Here is a 19,558-nt window from a genome sequence, read left to right on the forward strand (position 1 = left end):
TTAAAATATTATCACAGTGTAAAAAAGTAAAACCTTTTTTTTAGCATTTTAAAACTGATGAAAAACAACTCCGACTTTTCAGTCCTATTTGGATGCTAGATAATATTGTGAAATTACTAAATTTATTATTATTATTATTATTATTATTATTATTATTATTATTATTATTATTATTATTTCTTTGTCCTAAAGCCCATGGGAATAAGCTGCTGAAAGCTCCGTCTACTGGAACTGTGTCCTCTGATGACCTGGACGAGAGAGAACTGAGCACTGAAGCTGGTGAGAGAACACACACACACACACACACAAACACTGCAGCTGGAGCAGGACTGATGATGTGTTTCCTCTTTTTCCTCCACACAGATGGTTCTGATCCTCTAAACGACAGTAATGGCCCCTACTCTAAAATGCGCATCACATCCCGAGCTGCTCTCACTCACCGCTTCAAGAAAACAAAGAGCAAAATGCTGAAGTGCAAACTGTGCGACAACTTCATCCTGGTCAGCAGCATCGAGTGTGAGGAGGTGAGACAGGAGGAGCGACAACGCAGGACTGAGGGTTTTTTAAAAGATTGAAAATTCAGAAATTTCTTGAAAATATTTTAAAAATCTTATTATTTATTATTGAATTATTACTTTATTTAATATTGTTACTTCTAGCATTTAATAAATAATTTTACATTTATATTATGATCATAAATATTTTATTATAATATTTTACTATTAGTAGTAGTAGTAGTATTGATATTGGATATTAGATTAGATTTGATTTAAAGATCATAATGATTTATCGAATATTTATTAGTTTTCTTTTAAGCTTAATTTTTGTTCACTTTTAGTATAGTTGTGGCAGTTTGGTCAATTTTTTTGTGTGCGATATTTTTATACAGATTTTATACAATTTATTTTCAGATTTCATTGTAATTGAAGCAATAATCCTCACTTTTGTCTTTTTATTTTTATTTCGTAGGGTGTTTTTTCTTAAATTGTTTAAAATTAGCATATTATTTTATTTCATTTTACTAAATGAAAGCACATCGAGAAAAGAAAAAGCAATCAGTAACACATAAGATGTATAAACGTTTATTGTGGCAAGCTATTTTCACATTATAAGATGATACTTTCACGTTATTAGGACATACAAACCTATCAGCTTATAGCAAGAAACTCTTTTGTTCTAATAATATACTATTTATTTCTTAAAACGTGATAACTTACAGTACCAGCCAAAATTTTGTACACCCCTACTCTACTCATTCAGAGGGTTTTTTTTTTTGTATTTTGCAATTTCTACATTGTAGAACAATACTGAAGACATCAAAATTATGAAATAACATCTGGAACATATGGAATCACGTGGTAAACAAAAAAAGTCTTAAATAAACAAAATGTTTGATATTTTAGATACTTCAAAGTAGCTAACATTTACCTTGATGACGCTTTGCATACTATTGGCGTTATCTTAACCAGCTTCATGAGGTCACATGGAATGCTTTTCAATTAACAGATGTCTCGTCAAAAGTTCATTAGTCGACGAGTTTCTTGCCTTGTTAATGTGTATGAGATCAAATAGTAAATAAAACACACAGTAAATAGCCCAATTCAACACTACAACTGTATTAATCCATCCATATTATGTCAAGAACCGCTCGACTAAGTAAAGAGAAACAACATCCATCATTATTTAAGACATGAAGAGTCTTTTAATTAATAAAATAAAGAAAAACACTGAATTAGAATTAGAAGGTGGATCCAAACTTTTGACCGGTACTGTGTATTGTTATAACATGAACGTTTCATGCTATAAGGAGATGTTATTACAAGGTCGTCCACCATGTTCAGTAACAGCAAAATCTTTTCGTGTCTCAACCCAAGCATGAAGTAGAACTTAATCAAATCATGTAAATGAGCCATGTTCATCAGTTTCTCCATTCTTCACGCACGAGTTTCATCTCATAGCCAAACAATACACATTATCTTATTATAATATGAAATATTTGATCATGTTATAACAAGATAAATGGAAGGGTTTCTTGTTATAATGTGATAAGTTTGTATGTCGTAATAACATGAAAATGTATTGTTACAACGTGAAAACCTTCTTGTTAATACATTAAATGTTTCAAGTTATATATAACTAGCAGTTATTGCCCATGGGAGAGAGGAGACGTTGTAGTTATTGCCCGTCACTGAGGAGGAGACGTAGACTCGGTCCTAGCGGAAGTCTCCAGCAAGGAGCGCTGATTGTGAGGTCCTGTACAATCGAAACTCTCAGGCGAATGGGGGAAGGGATTCCCCGCCATGGATACGCGCAGTGTTTTAGCACAAGCATGTCATCATCATCATTGGTCGAGCGAACTCAGATAAACTTGACCCGTCTAAAGCCATCCATCACGATCCATCATCACTGCTGGGAGATTGGTTGGATGGCACCCAGTGTTTGAACAGAGTTGATCAATATATGTTGTTGCAGGACGACCCGCACGAAGATGGCCACGTTGGGGGGTCCAAAAAAGCAATTCAATAGCAAGTTCTTGTTTAGCTCTTTAGCAAGAGTCTCTGATATAGGGTGTAAATCTCCATATAGCTGTGCATTGGTGGGGTGGTCACGCCATGAGATGTTTAATATGGCTCGCAGCATGCGCATGTACTGTATGTCCCATCGAGCTTTGACTCAAGTAATTTTGTCAGAGTCCAGGTTGTGGAGCCATACGTCAATACAGATTAAACGGTTGCTCTGAAGAAGCTATGTTTTAGGTGGCTGGGAAGATTGGATTTCCACACAGTATTCATTTTGTTGAGGGCAGTCCAGGCTTTCGCAATACAAATGCTGAGGTCTTTTTTACTGTATGTTATTTCACTGCCAAGGTAACAGAAAGATTCGACGTGTTTAATGGATTCACCTGCTAGAGTTTGCATTGAGCCTTGTTGGTGGTGTTGATGTGAGCATGTAGCCTACGGGAAATGAATAATGTGTCAGATTAGTATTAATCCCGTGTTTTGGAAAATCGAAAATGTTGTCTTGGGCCCCTCTGGGGCCAAGACTACAACCAATCAGTGTTGTAGTTGAGTCACTAAACCTTGAGTCTGAGTCCAGCCTCGAGCCCCCACTGTTCAAGTCTGTCAAGTCCAAGTCATTAAAGAAAATTGAGTCAAGTCCAAGTTGAGTCTACTATTGATCCGAGTCGAGTCCAACACTCCAACTGCACCATTTGATGGTGCCTGTTTCAGCGCCATTAACATTAGTTTGTTCCTGAACATCATGTATGACTAGGTGAATGTGCTTCTCTTTATCAGGGAGTGTGAAGTATTTTGTCAGAGACGGTTGGGAGATGGATGTAAGTGCAGAAGGTGTGTTTATTAATACAAGTGTAAACAGGTAAGCAATCCAGAATGGCAGGCAAAATCATAAAACAGTGAAACAGGCAACAGGTCGAGTGAGGCACAAACAGGCTATCGTAGACTCAGGAGACTCAAAGACGAGAAATAGGAAGTCAGGGATCAGGAAACCAAACAAGGAAATAAGGATCGGTAATGTGCCAGCAATACAACTCAATACTTCGCAAACTAAGTGCGTTTTCACAGTTTTTATATCAGCACACTGATTGCGGCTTAATCCTGTGCAGGTGCGAGTTGTTTATGGCGCGTACGCAAGTCCGCTTGGCGTGCGCACTGTCCTGAGCGCGCCCGAGAGTCTATCTGATGCATGCGTCAAGGCATGCAGGTGTGACACTCTTGCATGAAATTAGTACAAAAAATTTATGTAGATATAAATATCTTATGCCAAATTATTACGGCACGTTACAAAAAATAAAGAAAAAATCAGAGTCCTCGTCTCCAGTTCATGAGTTCGAATGCAGTTAATGTACGAGTCCAAGTCCGAGTCATCAGTGCTCAAGTCCAAGTTGAGTCACAAGTCCTTAAAATTAGGGCACAAGTCAGACTCGAGTACTATAGGCCTGTCACCAATCTATGTGGAGTATGTGCATCCAGCTGTGTCGATTTGCATAGGTGAACAGACAGAGACAGACAGCCTTCCTTTAGTAGTGTAGACGTGATCCAGATCCATTTTTCTTTTCCTAGTGTGGCAGCAATCGGCCAACGCTTCCATAACAGTGCAATGCAATTTCATTTGGCTGTTTTTTTTTTTTTACAATTACAATTACAATTTCATTTGACTTTCTTAAGTGAATAATGCTTAACAGTTCAGTGCTGAATCTTACATACGACAGATGACAGTTTCCCTTTCCATACACGTCCAGCTAGAACTTTATAAGTTCAATCATTCAAACAACCCTTGAACACTTTTTCCCCCTAAGAGTGTTAATAGGCAATATCACGTTGTTTTTGTTTTTTTATTATTATTCTTAAAGAAGCTGAAAACATGTTGGACAGATGTGAGGAATAGTTTTCCCACTGCAGTGTACTGTGGGGTCCAAAAGTCTGACACCTCAAATGAAAATGTATTTAGTTTGCAGTCTTTTCCAATTTAATACACAAACATTTATTACAAATTATATTATCAGCAACAACCTGAGTGAAAAAGTAAAATCTCGGATATATTAACATGAATTTTAGCCTTTCTTGGTATTTTGTATGTCCCCCTTTTCCTCCAATGACACGAGTAGTTTGTGTAAAATCGAATGATCCATGTTATGGCAAATCCTTTGAATGTCCACACTTCAACAGAAGGGATAAGGTTTGATAAAACCAGACTTTTTGTACAATATGATACAAATTATGAGTCAACATGGTCAATATAACAGTCACTTCTTTTTAAATAGTGACATTAGAAATAAGGCAGAATCTTGAATATTAAATCTTCAAGATATCAAAGATTTTCTTTCTTTCTTTGAAATTTTTCAAAATGATTAAACTTTCTTTTTTTATTTAGAGTTTTAATCCAATGATTTAACTGATTTTCACTGTGGTCTCAGTCTTTTGAACACCAGTGTATCTACACACACACATACACACACACATCTATCTACAGTAATAATATGATAAACTGTGATAAAAGATTATCATGATGTGAAACTCTCTCTCTCTCTCTCTCTCTCTCTCTCTCTCTCTCTCTCTCTCTCTCTCTCTCTCTCTCTCTCTGCCCTCAGTGTGGCTTAATAGTGCACAGAAAGTGTCTGGATCTATGCCAGACCGAGTGTGAGCGCAAGAGGGGGGTTCTCTTCGGGGTTGAGTTCTCCACATTACCCAGAGAGCAGCCGCAGGACGTTCCATTCATTGTGCATCGTTGTACTGAAGAGATCGAGAGCCGAGCGCTCACAGTGCAGGTACGCACATTAATGACACTGAGAACGCCTTACATTAAAACAACAGAAATACCAACAACACAAGCATGTGAGCACATGTTTAGCTGTTTCTCATAGACAGTAGCATAAAATGTTTTCTTAGCTTTCTGGTTACACTGTTTCTGTAGATATCTGTGTTTTAGACATTAAAATAATAATAATAATAATAATAATAATAATAATAATAATAATAATAATAATAACTGGATAGCGACTGTGACTAAAGTCACAGTAATTTGCCCTAGCTATTACAAACCGGGACGTCTGGTCACCGTACCCTTTAGATCCAGAATGGTAAGAGATAGAGAATGATACTTAGTGAGGTAAAGTTGCGCCCCACCGCTCTGAACAAAATAAAAATAAACTGATTGAAAAAAAGCATGAAAATTGACAGAGTTATAACTGATGGAAAAAAATCCCATTTTCATGGATCATTCCGGATCAGTGATCCGGATCAGCACCAAAAGTCATAGCAACGTAACTGAGCCCAGACGTATTCTTCATGTAAAATTTGGTGATGATTGGTTGAAAACTGAGGGGGAAATAGCATCCTAAAAACATTAGGAGAATAATAATAACAACAACAACAACAACAACTAGATAGAGACTGTGACTAAAGTCTTACAAACCGGGACATCTGGTTACCATACCATATAGATCCGGAATGGTAAGAGATAGAGAATGACACTTAGTGAGGAAAAAAGCCCGTTTTTCATGGATCGTTCCAGTTCAGTGATCCTGATCAGCACCAAAAGTCATACAGCATAATTCAGCCCAAAGGTACTCATCATGTGAAATTTGGTGATGATTCGTTGAAAATTGATGGAGAAATAGCGTCCTAAAAACATTAGGATAATAATAATAATAATAATAATAATAATAATAATAATAATAATAACTAGATAGAGACTGTGACTAAAGTCATAGTGATTTGCGTTAGCTCTTACAAACTGGGACGTCTGGTCACTGTACCCTATAGATCCGGAACAGTAAGAGATAGAGAATGACGCTTAGTGAGGAACAAAGTCCGTTTTTCATGGATCATTCTGGTTTGGTGATCTAGATCAGTACCAAAAGTCATAGCAATGTAATTCAGCCCAGAGCTCTTCTTCATGTGAAATTTGGTGATGATTGGTTGAAAACTGATGGAGAAATAGCATCCTAAAAGCATTAAGATAATAATAATAATAATAATAGGGCGGCACGGTGGTGTAGTGGTTAGCACTGTCGCCTCACAGCAAGAAGGTCCGGGTTCGAGCCCCATGGCCGGCAAGGGCCTTTCTGTGCGGAGTTTGCATGTTCTCCCCGTGTCCGCGTGGGTTTCCTCCGGGTGCTCCGGTTTCCCCCACAGTCCAAAGACATGCAGGTTAGGTTAACTGGTGACTCTAAATTGACCGTAGGTGTGAATGTGAGTGTGAATGGTTGTCTGTGTCTATGTGTCGGCCCTGTGATGACCTGGCGACTTGTCCAGGGTGTACCCCGCCTTTCACCCGTAGTCAGCTGGGATAGGCTCCAGCTTGCCTGCGACCCTGTAGAACAGGATAAAGCGGCTAGAGATAATGAGATGAGATGAGATAATAATAATAATAATAATATCAGCCCTGCGATAACCTGGCGACTTGTCCAGGGTGTACCCTGCATTTCACCCATAGTCAGTTGGGATAGGCTCCAGCTTGCCTGCGACCCTGTAGAACAGGATAAGCGGCTACAGATAATGGATGGATGGATGGATGGATGGATGGATGGATGGATGGATGGATGGATGGATGGATGGATGGATAATAATAATAACTAGATAGAGACTGTGACTAAAGTCACAGTGATTTGCGTTAGCGCTTACAAACCGGGACATCTGGTCACCGTACCCTATAGATCCGGAACTGTAAGAGATAGAGAATGATGCTTAGTGAGGAAAAAAAGCCCGTTTTTCATGGATCATTCTGGTTCAGTGATCCAGATCAGCACCAAAAGTTATAGCATAATTCAGCCCAGAGGTATTCTTCAAGAGAAATTTGGTGATGATTGGTTGAAAACTGACAGAGAAATAGCGTCCTAAAAAACATTAGGAGAAGAAGAAGCAGAAGAAGAGGAAGTATGTTTTACTATGAATCATTGGGTGTTTTTTTGTTAAACTTATGATCATGAACCTTTGCAGAAAACTTTTGGAAAATCTTTTAACCCTTTGGTGACTGACCCCTTGAAAATCGTTCCTCCAGGAACAATGACGTTTCAGTTGTCAAGACAACAGAAAAACTAAAATACTAAACAGAAAGATACGTCACAATGCTCTTGTGCACAAAACAAAATGCTCTTGTATTTTAGTTTTTCCGTTGTCTTGACAACTGAAACGTCATCGTTCCTGGAGGAACGATTTTCAAGGGGTCAGTCACCAAAGGGTTAAAGGTTTCACCCAGTGACTGTAAAAATAAATAAATAAATAAAAGTCTAAGGTGTGGCCTTCCATCCACTACCTTCCATTTTATAGAAATGAAGCCTCTGCCATGTTGTCAAATTTGGAGCCAGAGCCTCCACTGTAGAGCCAAGAGTCAGAACCTGGTCCACCCACTCATTTATATGGCCACCCATTGGGCCCACCCCCTCCTCCCCATACCAAGGTCCAGCACATCACATCGCAGAATATCTTTATTGTGCCAATTAATCTTTCATCTATCCACCAAGCTTAAATAGTTTCAGCTGGTGATATTTCATTAATACAGATGCAACGATATTTATCACATGTACATATGAACTGGAAATTCACTGATGTGTCACTGATGTGACTCATCTCATCTCATTATCTCTAGCCGCTTTATCCTGTTCTACAGGGTCGCAGGCAAGCTGGAGCCTATCCCAGCTGACTACGGGCGAAAGGCGGGGTACACCCTGGACAAGTCACCAGGTCATCACAGGGCTGACACATAGACACAGACAACCATTCACACTCACATTCACACCTACGGTCAATTTAGAGTCACCAGTTAACCTAACCTGCATGTCTTTGGACTGTGGGGGAAACCGGAGCACCCGGAGGAAACCCACGCGGACACGGGGAGAACATACAAACTCCGTACAGAAAGGCCCTCGCCGGCCACGGGGCTCGAACCCAGAACCTTCTTGCTGTGGGGCGACAGCGCTAACCACTACACCACCGTGCCGCCCACTGATGTGACTAACATTACTTATTCATCATACCATTGCAGAATGTTCCGGCAGTACAGTATGAGTTAATAACTCATTATTTGGGACACATACAGTCATGTGAAAAAGAAAGTACATCCTCTTCCAGTTACTTGGTTTTACCAATCAAGACATAAAAAAAATCATCTGATCCTCACCAGGTCCTAAAATTATGCAAATCTAACCTCCGGTGTAAAGCAACACACAACAGATTCCACCGTGTCATTATTTATTTAACAAAAATTAAGTGAAAATGAAAAAATAAGTACACCCCATGATTCAATAGCTTGTAGAACCACCTTTTGCAGCAATAACTTGAAGCAATTGTTTTCTGTATCATTTTATTAGTCTCTCACATTGTTGTGGAGGAATTTTGGCCCACTCTTCTTTACAACATTGCTTCAGTTCATTCTTGTTTGAGGGCATTTGTTTATGCACAGCTCTCTTAAGGTCCCAATACAGCATTTCAGTTGGACTGAGGTCTGGACTTTGACTTGGCCATTCCAACACCTTGATTCTTTTCTTTTTCAGCCATTCTGCTGTAGATTTGCTGGTGTGCTTGGGATTATTGTCCCATTGTATGACCCAATTGCGGCCAAGCTTTAGCTGTTGGACAGATGGCCTCACATTTGCCTCTAGAATACTTTGGTATACTGAGGAGTTCATGGTTGACTCAATAACTGCAAGGTGCCCAGGCCCTGTGGCTGCAAAACAAGCCCAAATCATCATCCCTCCACCATCGTGCTTGATGGTTGGTATGAGGTGTTTGTGCTGATATGCTGTGTTTGGTTTTCACCAAACATGGCGCTGTGCATTATGACCAAACATTTCTACCTTGGTCTCATCTGTCCAAAGTACATTGTTCCAGAAGGCTTGTGGCTTGTTCAGATGCATCTTTGCAAACCTAAGCCGTGCTGCCATGTTCTTTTTAGATAGAAGAGGCTTTCTTCTGGCAACCCTTCCAAACAAGCCATACTTGTACAGTCTTTTTCTAATTGTACTGTCATGAACTTTAACATTTAACATGATAACTGTGGCCTGTAGAGTCCTAGATGTAGTTCTTGGGTTTTTTGGAATTTCTCTGAGCATTGCACAGTCTGACCTTGGAGTTTTAAATTTGCTGGGACGTCCACTCCTGGGAAGATTGGCAACTGTCTTGAATGTTTTCCACTTCTGAATAATCTTTCTCACAGTAGAATGATGGATTTCAAATTGTCTGGAAATGGCCTTATAACCCTTCCCAGATTGATGTGCAGCAACAATTGCTTCTCTAAGGCCCTGTCCACACGGCAACGGATTCAGGTGACTCCGATACAATTGCTTATCGTTTAGGCCCGGCGTCCACACGGCACCGGCGTTTTGGGTGCCCAAAACGCAATCTTTTTGAGAACGGGTTCCAGAGTGGAAAGATCTGGCAACGTTGCCGTTGTGAAGTCGTCTGGATGAGTAGAACAGATTTGTTTACGATGACGTCACAACCACATGACTGTGAGTGCTTCACGCCGGGTAGAAGTGTAACGAACTCGATGCGAGTTGTCAACAAATCCTATAACTTGGTTCATGAAACGCGCTTACAAAATATTTTCACTGTGAATATTTATTGTGTAATGGTGCAAAGAGAGAGAGAGAGAGAGAGAGAGAGAGAGAGAGACTCTGCCCTTAGGGCAGAGTCAATCCCGCCAGCAAAAATAGGGAAAAAAAGGAGCGATCTCACCTCTTCAGATGATGGTTTAAGTCCTACAATACATTCCTCAAAAAGGGCGTAGAAGAGCAAATTAATCCATCAACGTGTAGCATTCAATTTATTCCGGACCATTAAAGACGCCGCCTTCCGCGTAGAATCATACGTCATCCTCGCCGCCATATTGGATAGGTCAAAGCGGAGAATAAAGATTCATGTGCTGCGTTTAACTGTACCAACAGGTTTACCGTCCAAACGAGATCACATGGGATTACCTTTCACAGGTGAGAAACAACAAATTAATCCATCAACGTGTAGCATTCAATTTATTCCGGACCATTAAAGACGCCGCCTTCCGCGTAGAATCATACGTCATCCTCGCCGCCATATTGGATAGGTCAAAGCGGAGAATAAAGATTAGCTGCGTTTAACTGTACCAACAGGTTTTCTGTCCAAACGAGATCACATGGGATTACCTTTCACAGGTGAGACTGGAAAAATACTTTTCATTGTATTTGGTCATTATAATGTAATTTTACGAACAGATTTTCCTGACTTTGTGGCTAATATGAAGTCTCGCGCATAATAGTTTATGCGCATGCGTCCTTACTTCTTCTATTGTTCTGGTGTCTCCGAAGGGACCATCTTACAGCGCCCCTAGAGGTGTGGCATGTGTATTGCATCGTTTTCAGCAAGCGTTGCATTGCCATATGGACCTGATATTTTACTGATCGTTGCCCATTTGGACGCGATATATTTTTAAATAACATCTCGTTGCCGTTGTCGTGTGGATGTAGCCTAAAGCTGTGTTCACATATATACCGGTACGATAGTGGTATAACTGTATCGATACAAAGTATACCGGTACAGTTTAGTGCATCTGTCCACACTAGCGAGAAATGTTTGCGGTTTTCTTTCACGGTGGTTGAAATGCGCGTGCGCGAAATGTTTCCGTGGTTACCGAGTAACTTCCTTCCGAGAATATGGCGGATGAAACATCGTGTGTGTGCTTTTTGTTGTCAATGTACAGTCTGTATTTCTGGTGGTCATTTATTCAGTCAAATCGTATAAAACGCGCGAGGCAGTTGAGAAAGAAACAAAGAAAATGAATCTCCCTTTCTCCCCCCTCACTTTCTCCCTCTTCCCTTCTCTTCCCCTCACTTTCTGCCTCTTCCCTTCTCTTCCCCTCCCTTTCTCCCTCTTTCCTTCTCTTCCCCTCCCTTTCTCTCCCTTTTCCCCTCTTCTTCCTTTCTTCCTCCCTCCCCCCCTCTCCCTTTCTCCCCCTTTCTTTGCTCCATGTAGCTCCACGGTCGTTTTGAGCCATTTTGACGTTTTATTTACAGCTGGAAAGCACGGGCGTATTGATTTGTATGAATAACCCAGAAGAAGTAGGAATGGTTCATTGCGCATGCGCATTATACTTGTATCGATACAGAACCGCTTCATCTGTCCACACTACAGCGAAGCGCTACAGTACTGATACTGTACCGGTACGAAACCCATACATTTGTGGGTTTCATACCAATACAGTTATACCGCTACAGTACCGGTATAGTTGCTAGTGTGGACAGGTGTTGCGGTACGAAAGTAGTATCGTATCGGTACAAAATCCCTAGTGTGGACAGGGTATAAGATCATTGTTGATGTCTTTCCTCTTAATTGTGTTAACATACACCTGAGTGCTCCAGATCAGCAAACTGCCAAAACTTCTGCTTTTTAAGAGGTGGCCACACTTGCTGATGATCAATTAATCAAATTAATTTGATCAGCAACACCTGGCTTCTAATTGCCTTCATAATTTTTATGGAAGCAGTAAGGGTGTACTTAATTTTTCACACACAGCCACTGCATTTTTGGCTTACTTTGTGTTAAATAAATAATGACAGGGTGAATATGTCACTGGTCATCTGAGGTTGAATTTGCCTAATTTTAAGACCTGGACAGGACCAGATGAAATTTTTATTATGTCCTGATACTTAAAACTTAGACTTGAAAGAGGGTGTACTTTCTTTTTCACACGACTGTAGGTTTATGCAACTAATGCTGCTCTAAAGCAGAGAACTGGTGCTTTATTTACTGTTGATGGTGCGAGTAGCCGTGTTGATATGAGGTCAGAGACTCAAGGTTCTTCCAAGAAGGAATTCTCAGTTGAGGATGTGTTCACTTTGTTTCTAGTCGAAGGTTAGAAATTCAGAGTTACTTGTACCGTAAGCTTCATGTCACGCCACCTCAGAGCAGCTCTAATCTCAATATTTTAACTCAAACACATTCTTTCTGTGGTCTGTGATCCATGGATAGATACGTGTCAGTCTTGTTAAATGCTTGTAGGATGTTTTGTGATGTCTTGCAATATTTTTACCTCTCTCTCTCTCTCGATCAGGGTGTTTATCGGGTTAGTGGGTCCAAACCCAGAATCCTGAAGTTGTGTCACGCTTTTGAGACCCAAAAAGACCAGGTTGACCTTTCGGACCTCTCACCCCACGACATCACTTCCGTTCTCAAGCTCTTTTTCAAAGATGTACGTCCTGCATGGTTTTTAATTGTCCAACCTTGCATCATTCACTAAGAATAAAACTTCAGTTATCAAAAGAAATAAGAGTAAGATCTGCTATGTGCTTATCGCCTTGATCTCTTTTATAGCTTCCTGAGCCGTTACTGACCTTCGAGTTGTACAATGATTTCATCAACACTGGAAAAGACATTCAGCGGCTTACTGAGAAAGACCACTCAGCTGAGAGTGCTCAGATAGTGGACAGCATAGTGAGCAATCTGAAGCAGGTTCTAGGACGACTTCCTCCCTGTAATTACGGCACGCTGCAGCACATGATGGCTCACCTGTACAGGTAACACACTTAACACACTCGCAATCTCTATATTTATAGTTCATTATCAAATCATAATAGATAAATGGAAATGTATCCGGACACGTCTCGAATATCAACTGGCCTCCGAATCACCAGGGTTGCCAGTTTGACCATTTTTATCCAGGTACTTCTAAGCAGCTGTTGATACATGGACCAGGTTGATTTTTTTTTTTTGTTAGATGTTTTGCATACATTCATCTCATCTCATCTCATTATCTCTAGCCGCTTTATCCTGTTCTACAGGGTCGCAGGCAAGCTGGAGCCTATCCCAGCTGACTACAGGCGAAAGGCGGGGTACACCCTGGACAAGTTGCCAGGTCATCACAGGGCTGACACATAGACACAGACAACCATTCACACTCACATTCACACCTACGGTCAATTTAGAGTCACCAGTTAACCTAACCTGCATGTCTTTGGACTGTGGGGGAAATCGGAGCACCCGGAGGAAACCCACGCGGACACGGGGAGAACATGCAAACTCCACACAGAAAGGCCCTCGTCGGCCACGGGGCTCGAACCCGGACCTTCTTGCTGTGAGGTGGCAGCGCTAACCACTACACCACCGTGCCGCCCGTTTTGCATACATTAAATCTCTATATTTTAACCGTCCACACCGGCCTCTCGTATAATATGCACACTTTTTCCTACGATTCTAAACATAAGGTCTGCTCATTGGGCGGCATGGTGGTGTAGTGGTTAGCACGGTCGCCTCACAGCAAGAAGGTTCCGGGTTTGAACCCAGCGGCCGGCAAGGGCCTTTCTGTGTGGAGTTTGAATGTTCTCCCCGTGTCTGCGTGGGTTTCCTCCGGGTGCTCCGGTTTCCCCCACAATTCAAAGACATGCAGTTAGTTTGACATGGGGCGGCCTTGGGCTGAGGTGCCCTTGAGCAAGGTTTTGAACCCCTGACTGCTCCCCAGGTGCTCTGGTGTGGCTGCCCACTGTTCTGAGTGTGTGCGCGTGTGTTCACTGCTTCAGATGGGTTAAATGCAGAGGATGAATTTCACTGTGCTTGAAGTGTGCATGTGATGAATAAAGGTTTCTTCTTCTTAAGGTCTGCTCATTATGGATGAATGTAGACTGTTTTTATCAATTAATTGAGCTACACCTTGTTACAACTGTTTTTATTCACGATAATATATGAAGAGTTTGGTTCCAAAATGCAATAAATGCCAAATTTGAAAAATTGAAACTCCCGCCACCATTAAATGGTTGAGCGAGCAGCACAATGAATTCTCTGTCTCTCTCCTAATTAAGTCGCTCTTAGAATTGAGGTTTTTGGAAAACCAGTCTCTGAACAGTTCAAAATCTGGCACGTGAACCAGTACGGAATCTGTTCCTTGTTGGTGGAAAAGGTGTACGTGTGGTACTTTGGCAGTATATTTACGGTAATTAGCAGATGTTCTTATCGCGACCGATGCACAATGTACCCACAGCAGCCTGGGGAGCAGTTGGAGGTTAGGTGCCTTGCCCAAGGGCACTTCAGTCATTCCTGCTGGTCCAGGGAATCGACCTGGCAACCTTTTGGTCCCAAATCTGCTTCTCTAACCATTAGACCATGGCTTCCTCAGTGTGTAATTAAAAAAAAAAAAAAACTTTATGGTTTTTTATTTGATAAAATACTGACAGCGAGCAGGTTTTAGTAAATCTCACAGCCTAACCTAAGCTCCTGTCATATTACTGTTCAATACCGTTCTCTATCGCAGCTCAACCCTTTTGCTTAACCTTCTTCCCCAGGATATCAGAGTGTGAAGAGAATAAGATGTCTCCCGGTAACCTGGGCATCGTGTTCGGTCCCACTCTCCTGCGCCCTCTTGTGTCAGGCGACGTGTCCATGGTCGCCCTTCTGGAAAGCAGTTACCAGGCCCTGCTGCTGGAGTTCATGATCTCACACCAAGAGCAAATCTTTGGCCCTGCTCCGAGGACATGCACATCTGTTCCACCCGTACCCAGCAACCCACCCCCGGGAACAGAGCCTGACACAGCAGACGAGCGTGGAGCCTTGACCAGAGAACGGCCACAGTCTCTCGAGGTAGGAAATGTCACAGGCTGGAGCTGAGTTCTAGCAAAGCATCATGAGTGTGTTATGAAAACAGGGATGTTGTCTGTCTTGTGGTTCGGTTTGGAACTGCTTGTGTTCTCTCTTTAGCTGAGGAACTAAAGCTCATATAGTACAATAAATTAGCACAATAAAGCAATCAATTTAACGTAGTATATGAATTTCATTGAACTCAAAAATTTACAGCAGCCTGGTTACTAAATTTCGGATACTGTAACTGATAAATTCTTTGCATTAAGACACATCTTTATTCATGTGCTACATTTATTAATTGCTCTTTGATTTAATCTCAATATATTTTTATTCAGCTTCATTTTATCACATCTCCTGTTCTGTTTAGCTTTTTTATTTTATTTTATTTTATTTTATTGCAATGTATATTCTTCACTCTATTGATTTTACATTGTTGGTTTACTGTTTGACATTAAACTAAAGCTGTGTTGTGATACTTCCAAGAACAAAAGCTCCTCTAAAGGGTTATAAATATAATCAGGAAAGTATAATTGTCAAATCTTACTTTGTTTGCGTAGCTTTTATCATCTTTATACTGCGTGTAGAACAGAATTTAAACAGTGAAACAAAGCTATTTACCAAACACAAGATATACAGTATGTGTGGTACTGTGTGTTAGATGGGGGGGGGGGAGAAAGAGAGAGAGGGGGAAGACATAGATAGATAGATAGATAGATAGATAGATAGATAGATAGATAGATAGATAGATAGATAGAGGAGAGAAGGGGTGATAGATAGATAGATAGATAGATAGATAGATAGATAGATAGATAGATAGATAGATAGATAGATAGATAGATGAGGGGGAGGGAGGGAGATAGATAGATAGATAGATAGATAGATAGATAGATAGATAGATAGATAGATAGATAGATAGATAGATAGATAGATGAGGGGGAGGGAGGGAGATAGATAGATAGATAGATAGATAGATAGATAGATAGATAGATAGATAGATAGATAGATAGATAGATAGAGGACGGGGAGGGAAAGATAGATGGAGAGATCGAGGAAGGGGAGAGAGGGGGAGATATATATATATATAGAGAGAGAGAGAGAGATGAGGGGGAGATAGATAGATAGATAGATAGATAGATAGATAGATAGATAGATAGATAGATAGATAGATAGATAGATAGATAGATAGAGGACGGGGAGGGAAAGATAGATGGAGAGATCGAGGAAGGGGAGAGAGGGGGAGATATATATATATATAGAGAGAGAGAGAGAGAGAGATGAGGGGGAGATAGATAGATAGATAGATAGATAGATAGATAGATAGATAGATAGATAGATAGATAGATAGATAGATAGATAGATAGATAGATAGAGGACGGGGAGGGAAAGATAGATGGAGAGATCGAGGAAGGGGAGAGAGGGGGAGATATATATATATATATAGAGAGAGAGAGAGAGATGAGGGGGAGATAGATAGATAGATAGATAGATAGATAGATAGATAGATAGATAGATAGATAGATAGATAGATAAGGGAGAGCGAGGGGGAAGGAGGGAGAGATGGAGGAGGGGGAGAGAGAGAGAGAGAGAGAGAGAGAGAGAGAGGTGTTTCCTTTACGATGACCAAACTGTATCTGAGCTTCTCAGTACACACAAATAACCACTGCACTTTACTGTACAGCTAAGGTTTTGATGAATAATTAGTCAGAGATCTTTGGTGGTTTGTACAGAGAAATGGTAAGTGTAGGTGTGTGTGAGTGTGTAAGTGATAAGTAAGTAAGGGTAAGTGATAAATCTGTAACTGGCTTGGGATTTGGAAAAAAAATTAACAATTCTCGTTTCTGAGAATAATGACCTGAGCTAAGGAGCTGTAAACATTCCACATACTGTATTATTGTCTGAAATTTATTTCTCTCTTTGTGTCAGTCGTGGCTATGAGGGACGTCCCAGCCACTGCATGGGGTCACTCTGAAGGGGCACTTGTGGACCCGGGTGAGACGTGAACTCACTGAGTTAGTGTACTCCAACAAGAGGAACATCAACTAGGAACGTAGCGCTACAAATCAGCGGGCTCTCTGGGAGGTTATGTGTGTACGACAAGAGAAAAATAAACTCTTCTAGCAGTGGTGCCTCCAACAAACTTTGCCATTCAGACAGAAATGATGGAGGCCACTTGGGTCATGAGAGCGCTCCGGCCCACAGGAAGTGACCCGATGGATCGGCCTGAACCTGAGATGAAGCAGCTCAAGGGAACATCAACAAATCCATTTTGTAATAAACAAGCAGCCACGTCCTGATACACGTTCATTTCTTAGAAAGTAAGGGTTCCTCAAGGGTTCCTTGGACAATCATGGGTTCTACAGGGAAACACTGAATAACTGAATAACTCTGAAAGGTTACATTTAACCATTTAACATGGTTTAAGATATATACGTGCATAATTCTATCATTTTTAACACAATATGGTTTTATTTAATTATTGTGCATGTTCATTTTCATTTCATATCGAGCCCTGTGCTAAGATTATCCGAGCAGTATTCACGTCTTGATATAACTTTTGCAGAGACATGATTCAATACTGACTCTCTCTCTCTCTCATCCTGTAATACTATATATGACAGGAAATAATTGTAGGAATATTTTAGGCTAACATCAACATTTCACGGATAATAACTGTTCTGTTTTGTATATTTGATTTGTGTGAACTGTCAAAAACAATTACTTTCCTCGGCGGAACCTAAATATATTTTTTTACAAAGAAAAACTGAGTTTGTGGCAGAAAAGAAATCTATCATTTAATTTGTCAGATATTCCAGAGAATTCTACTTTTGTGTTGTATTTCTATTCGAATCGAGTTTCACATGTTGTCTTTGTGTGTGTCTGGGTTTCCTCTGGGATCTCTGGTTTCCTTCCAGCATCCAGAGACATGCCTGTGGATCGCCAACAATAAATCAGAATGAGTGTGTAAGTGTCTATGGTGCCATATGACACCCGATCTAATAAGTATTCCTGATTTATGCCCAGTTTTCCTGCGAAAGACTCCGGATTCTGCGCAGCCCTGCTCAGGATAAAGCACTTACTTCACGATCAGAACGAGGATTAGGAAATATCATGATAATTGAAGAATGGTTTCATGATACAAGGTTAGAGGTGGACAAAGTACCCAACCTCATTACTTAAGTCAAAGTACAGATCCCACTGGTCAAATGTTACTCCAATACAAGTGAAAGTTTTACAGTCAAATTTTTACTTGAGTACTGAAGTACTTGCTTTTAAAAATACTTAAGTATTAAAAGTATATTTTCTGTCAACGCATTGTTGTATTATTGCCTCAACACTTACAAAACCTAATGGCTCTGAAGCAATCTACTGGATTTTCTGACTAGTTTGTAGAGCCTGTAGAGCTGAATCTCCACCTAACATGCTAGCAAACTCTTTTCAAACTTGAAATCATATTGGGTAGCTAACATTTCTAGAAAAGAAAGATTTCTACATTCTGTTTATTTGGCAAGATTATGCTAAACTTAACGTTATTCATGTTAGGGTGACCAGACGTCCCGGTTTTACCGGGACAGTCCCGATTTGGGGTTGTGTGTCCCAAGTCCCGACAAAAGTCTGTCAGGACACGGATATGTCCCGGTTTTCGCCACTCGCGACGTTTGCGACTGAGCAGCGTGGGAATCATTAGCGGAGAAATGTCTGCATTTACTATTTTGATGAATTGACAGGAATCGCAAACTTTCCTGGTTACTGCCCCCTGGCCCTGTGGCATGGGTGTTTATTTAGCCACATTATTCCAGACAACAGAACGTGTTGCCATGCAACAATAAAATAAACATTAACTGGTGCAAATGTTCTTTGTCTAGCAGCAGTAATGCCGCAGCAATTATGCCAAAAAGAAAATTTTCCAAAGATTTACAGGGCACCTACCCCTTCCTCCGAGAGGTGTAGAACAATGCGCATGAAGCCTACTGCACACACTGTAAGTGTTTTGTTCTTGTACTGAGTTGGGTAGCCTATGCTGCAAATGATGTGCGCTCCTGTGGGGGCTTTCCTCGGGCTGTCGCCCCTCTCCTCCTTTACTGCTGTTTTGTTTGAGTGTATATTTACGGAAGCCGCGAGAGGCCGTTCATATAATCTTTTTTTATTCACCTTGTTATCCCGAGATAACAACATAATTAATTCAGGATCTCGAGAAAACAACACAACTAATTCGAGATCTCGAGAAAACAAAACCGTTATTCCGAGATCTCGAGAAAACAAAACAATTATTCAGTGATCTTGAGAAAACAAAACAATTATTTCATGATCTCAGCTGGATCACTGTATCTCCGTCGGTAGAGACGAAGCCGGGCCAGTCTTCTGCGGAGGTGCCGCGGAGTAATTTTGAAATTATCCCTTATTAAAAGACTTAATGCAATCTCTCCCTGTGTCAATGCCTGATCAAAATATTGCCTCATTAGGTGATCGATTATTCCAGACATTCTAATGACCAAAGTTGC

The 19,558-nt window shown here is 40.7% G+C and overlaps 1 protein-coding gene across 2 annotated transcripts in view; it reads left to right on the top strand.

The window, feature by feature from the left end:
- The window catches only part of gmip (GEM interacting protein), a 69,123-nt gene extending 50,756 nt beyond the window's left edge, over nucleotides 1–18,367 (top strand). For both annotated transcript variants that reach the window (XM_060942543.1, XM_060942544.1), the window contains exons 14-20: nucleotides 193–279; nucleotides 364–524; nucleotides 5,111–5,287; nucleotides 12,544–12,681; nucleotides 12,804–13,006; nucleotides 14,765–15,059; nucleotides 16,983–18,367. In XM_060942543.1, the coding sequence (XP_060798526.1) occupies nucleotides 193–279; nucleotides 364–524; nucleotides 5,111–5,287; nucleotides 12,544–12,681; nucleotides 12,804–13,006; nucleotides 14,765–15,059; nucleotides 16,983–16,994 (1,073 nt within the window). In that variant the 3' untranslated portion in view covers nucleotides 16,995–18,367. The remainder of the gene's footprint in view (nucleotides 1–192; nucleotides 280–363; nucleotides 525–5,110; nucleotides 5,288–12,543; nucleotides 12,682–12,803; nucleotides 13,007–14,764; nucleotides 15,060–16,982) is intronic.
- Nucleotides 18,368–19,558: the final 1,191 nt, after the last annotated feature.

Source organism: Neoarius graeffei, chromosome 16, assembly GCF_027579695.1.
Source record: "Neoarius graeffei isolate fNeoGra1 chromosome 16, fNeoGra1.pri, whole genome shotgun sequence".
Lineage (NCBI taxonomy): Eukaryota > Metazoa > Chordata > Actinopteri > Siluriformes > Ariidae > Neoarius > Neoarius graeffei.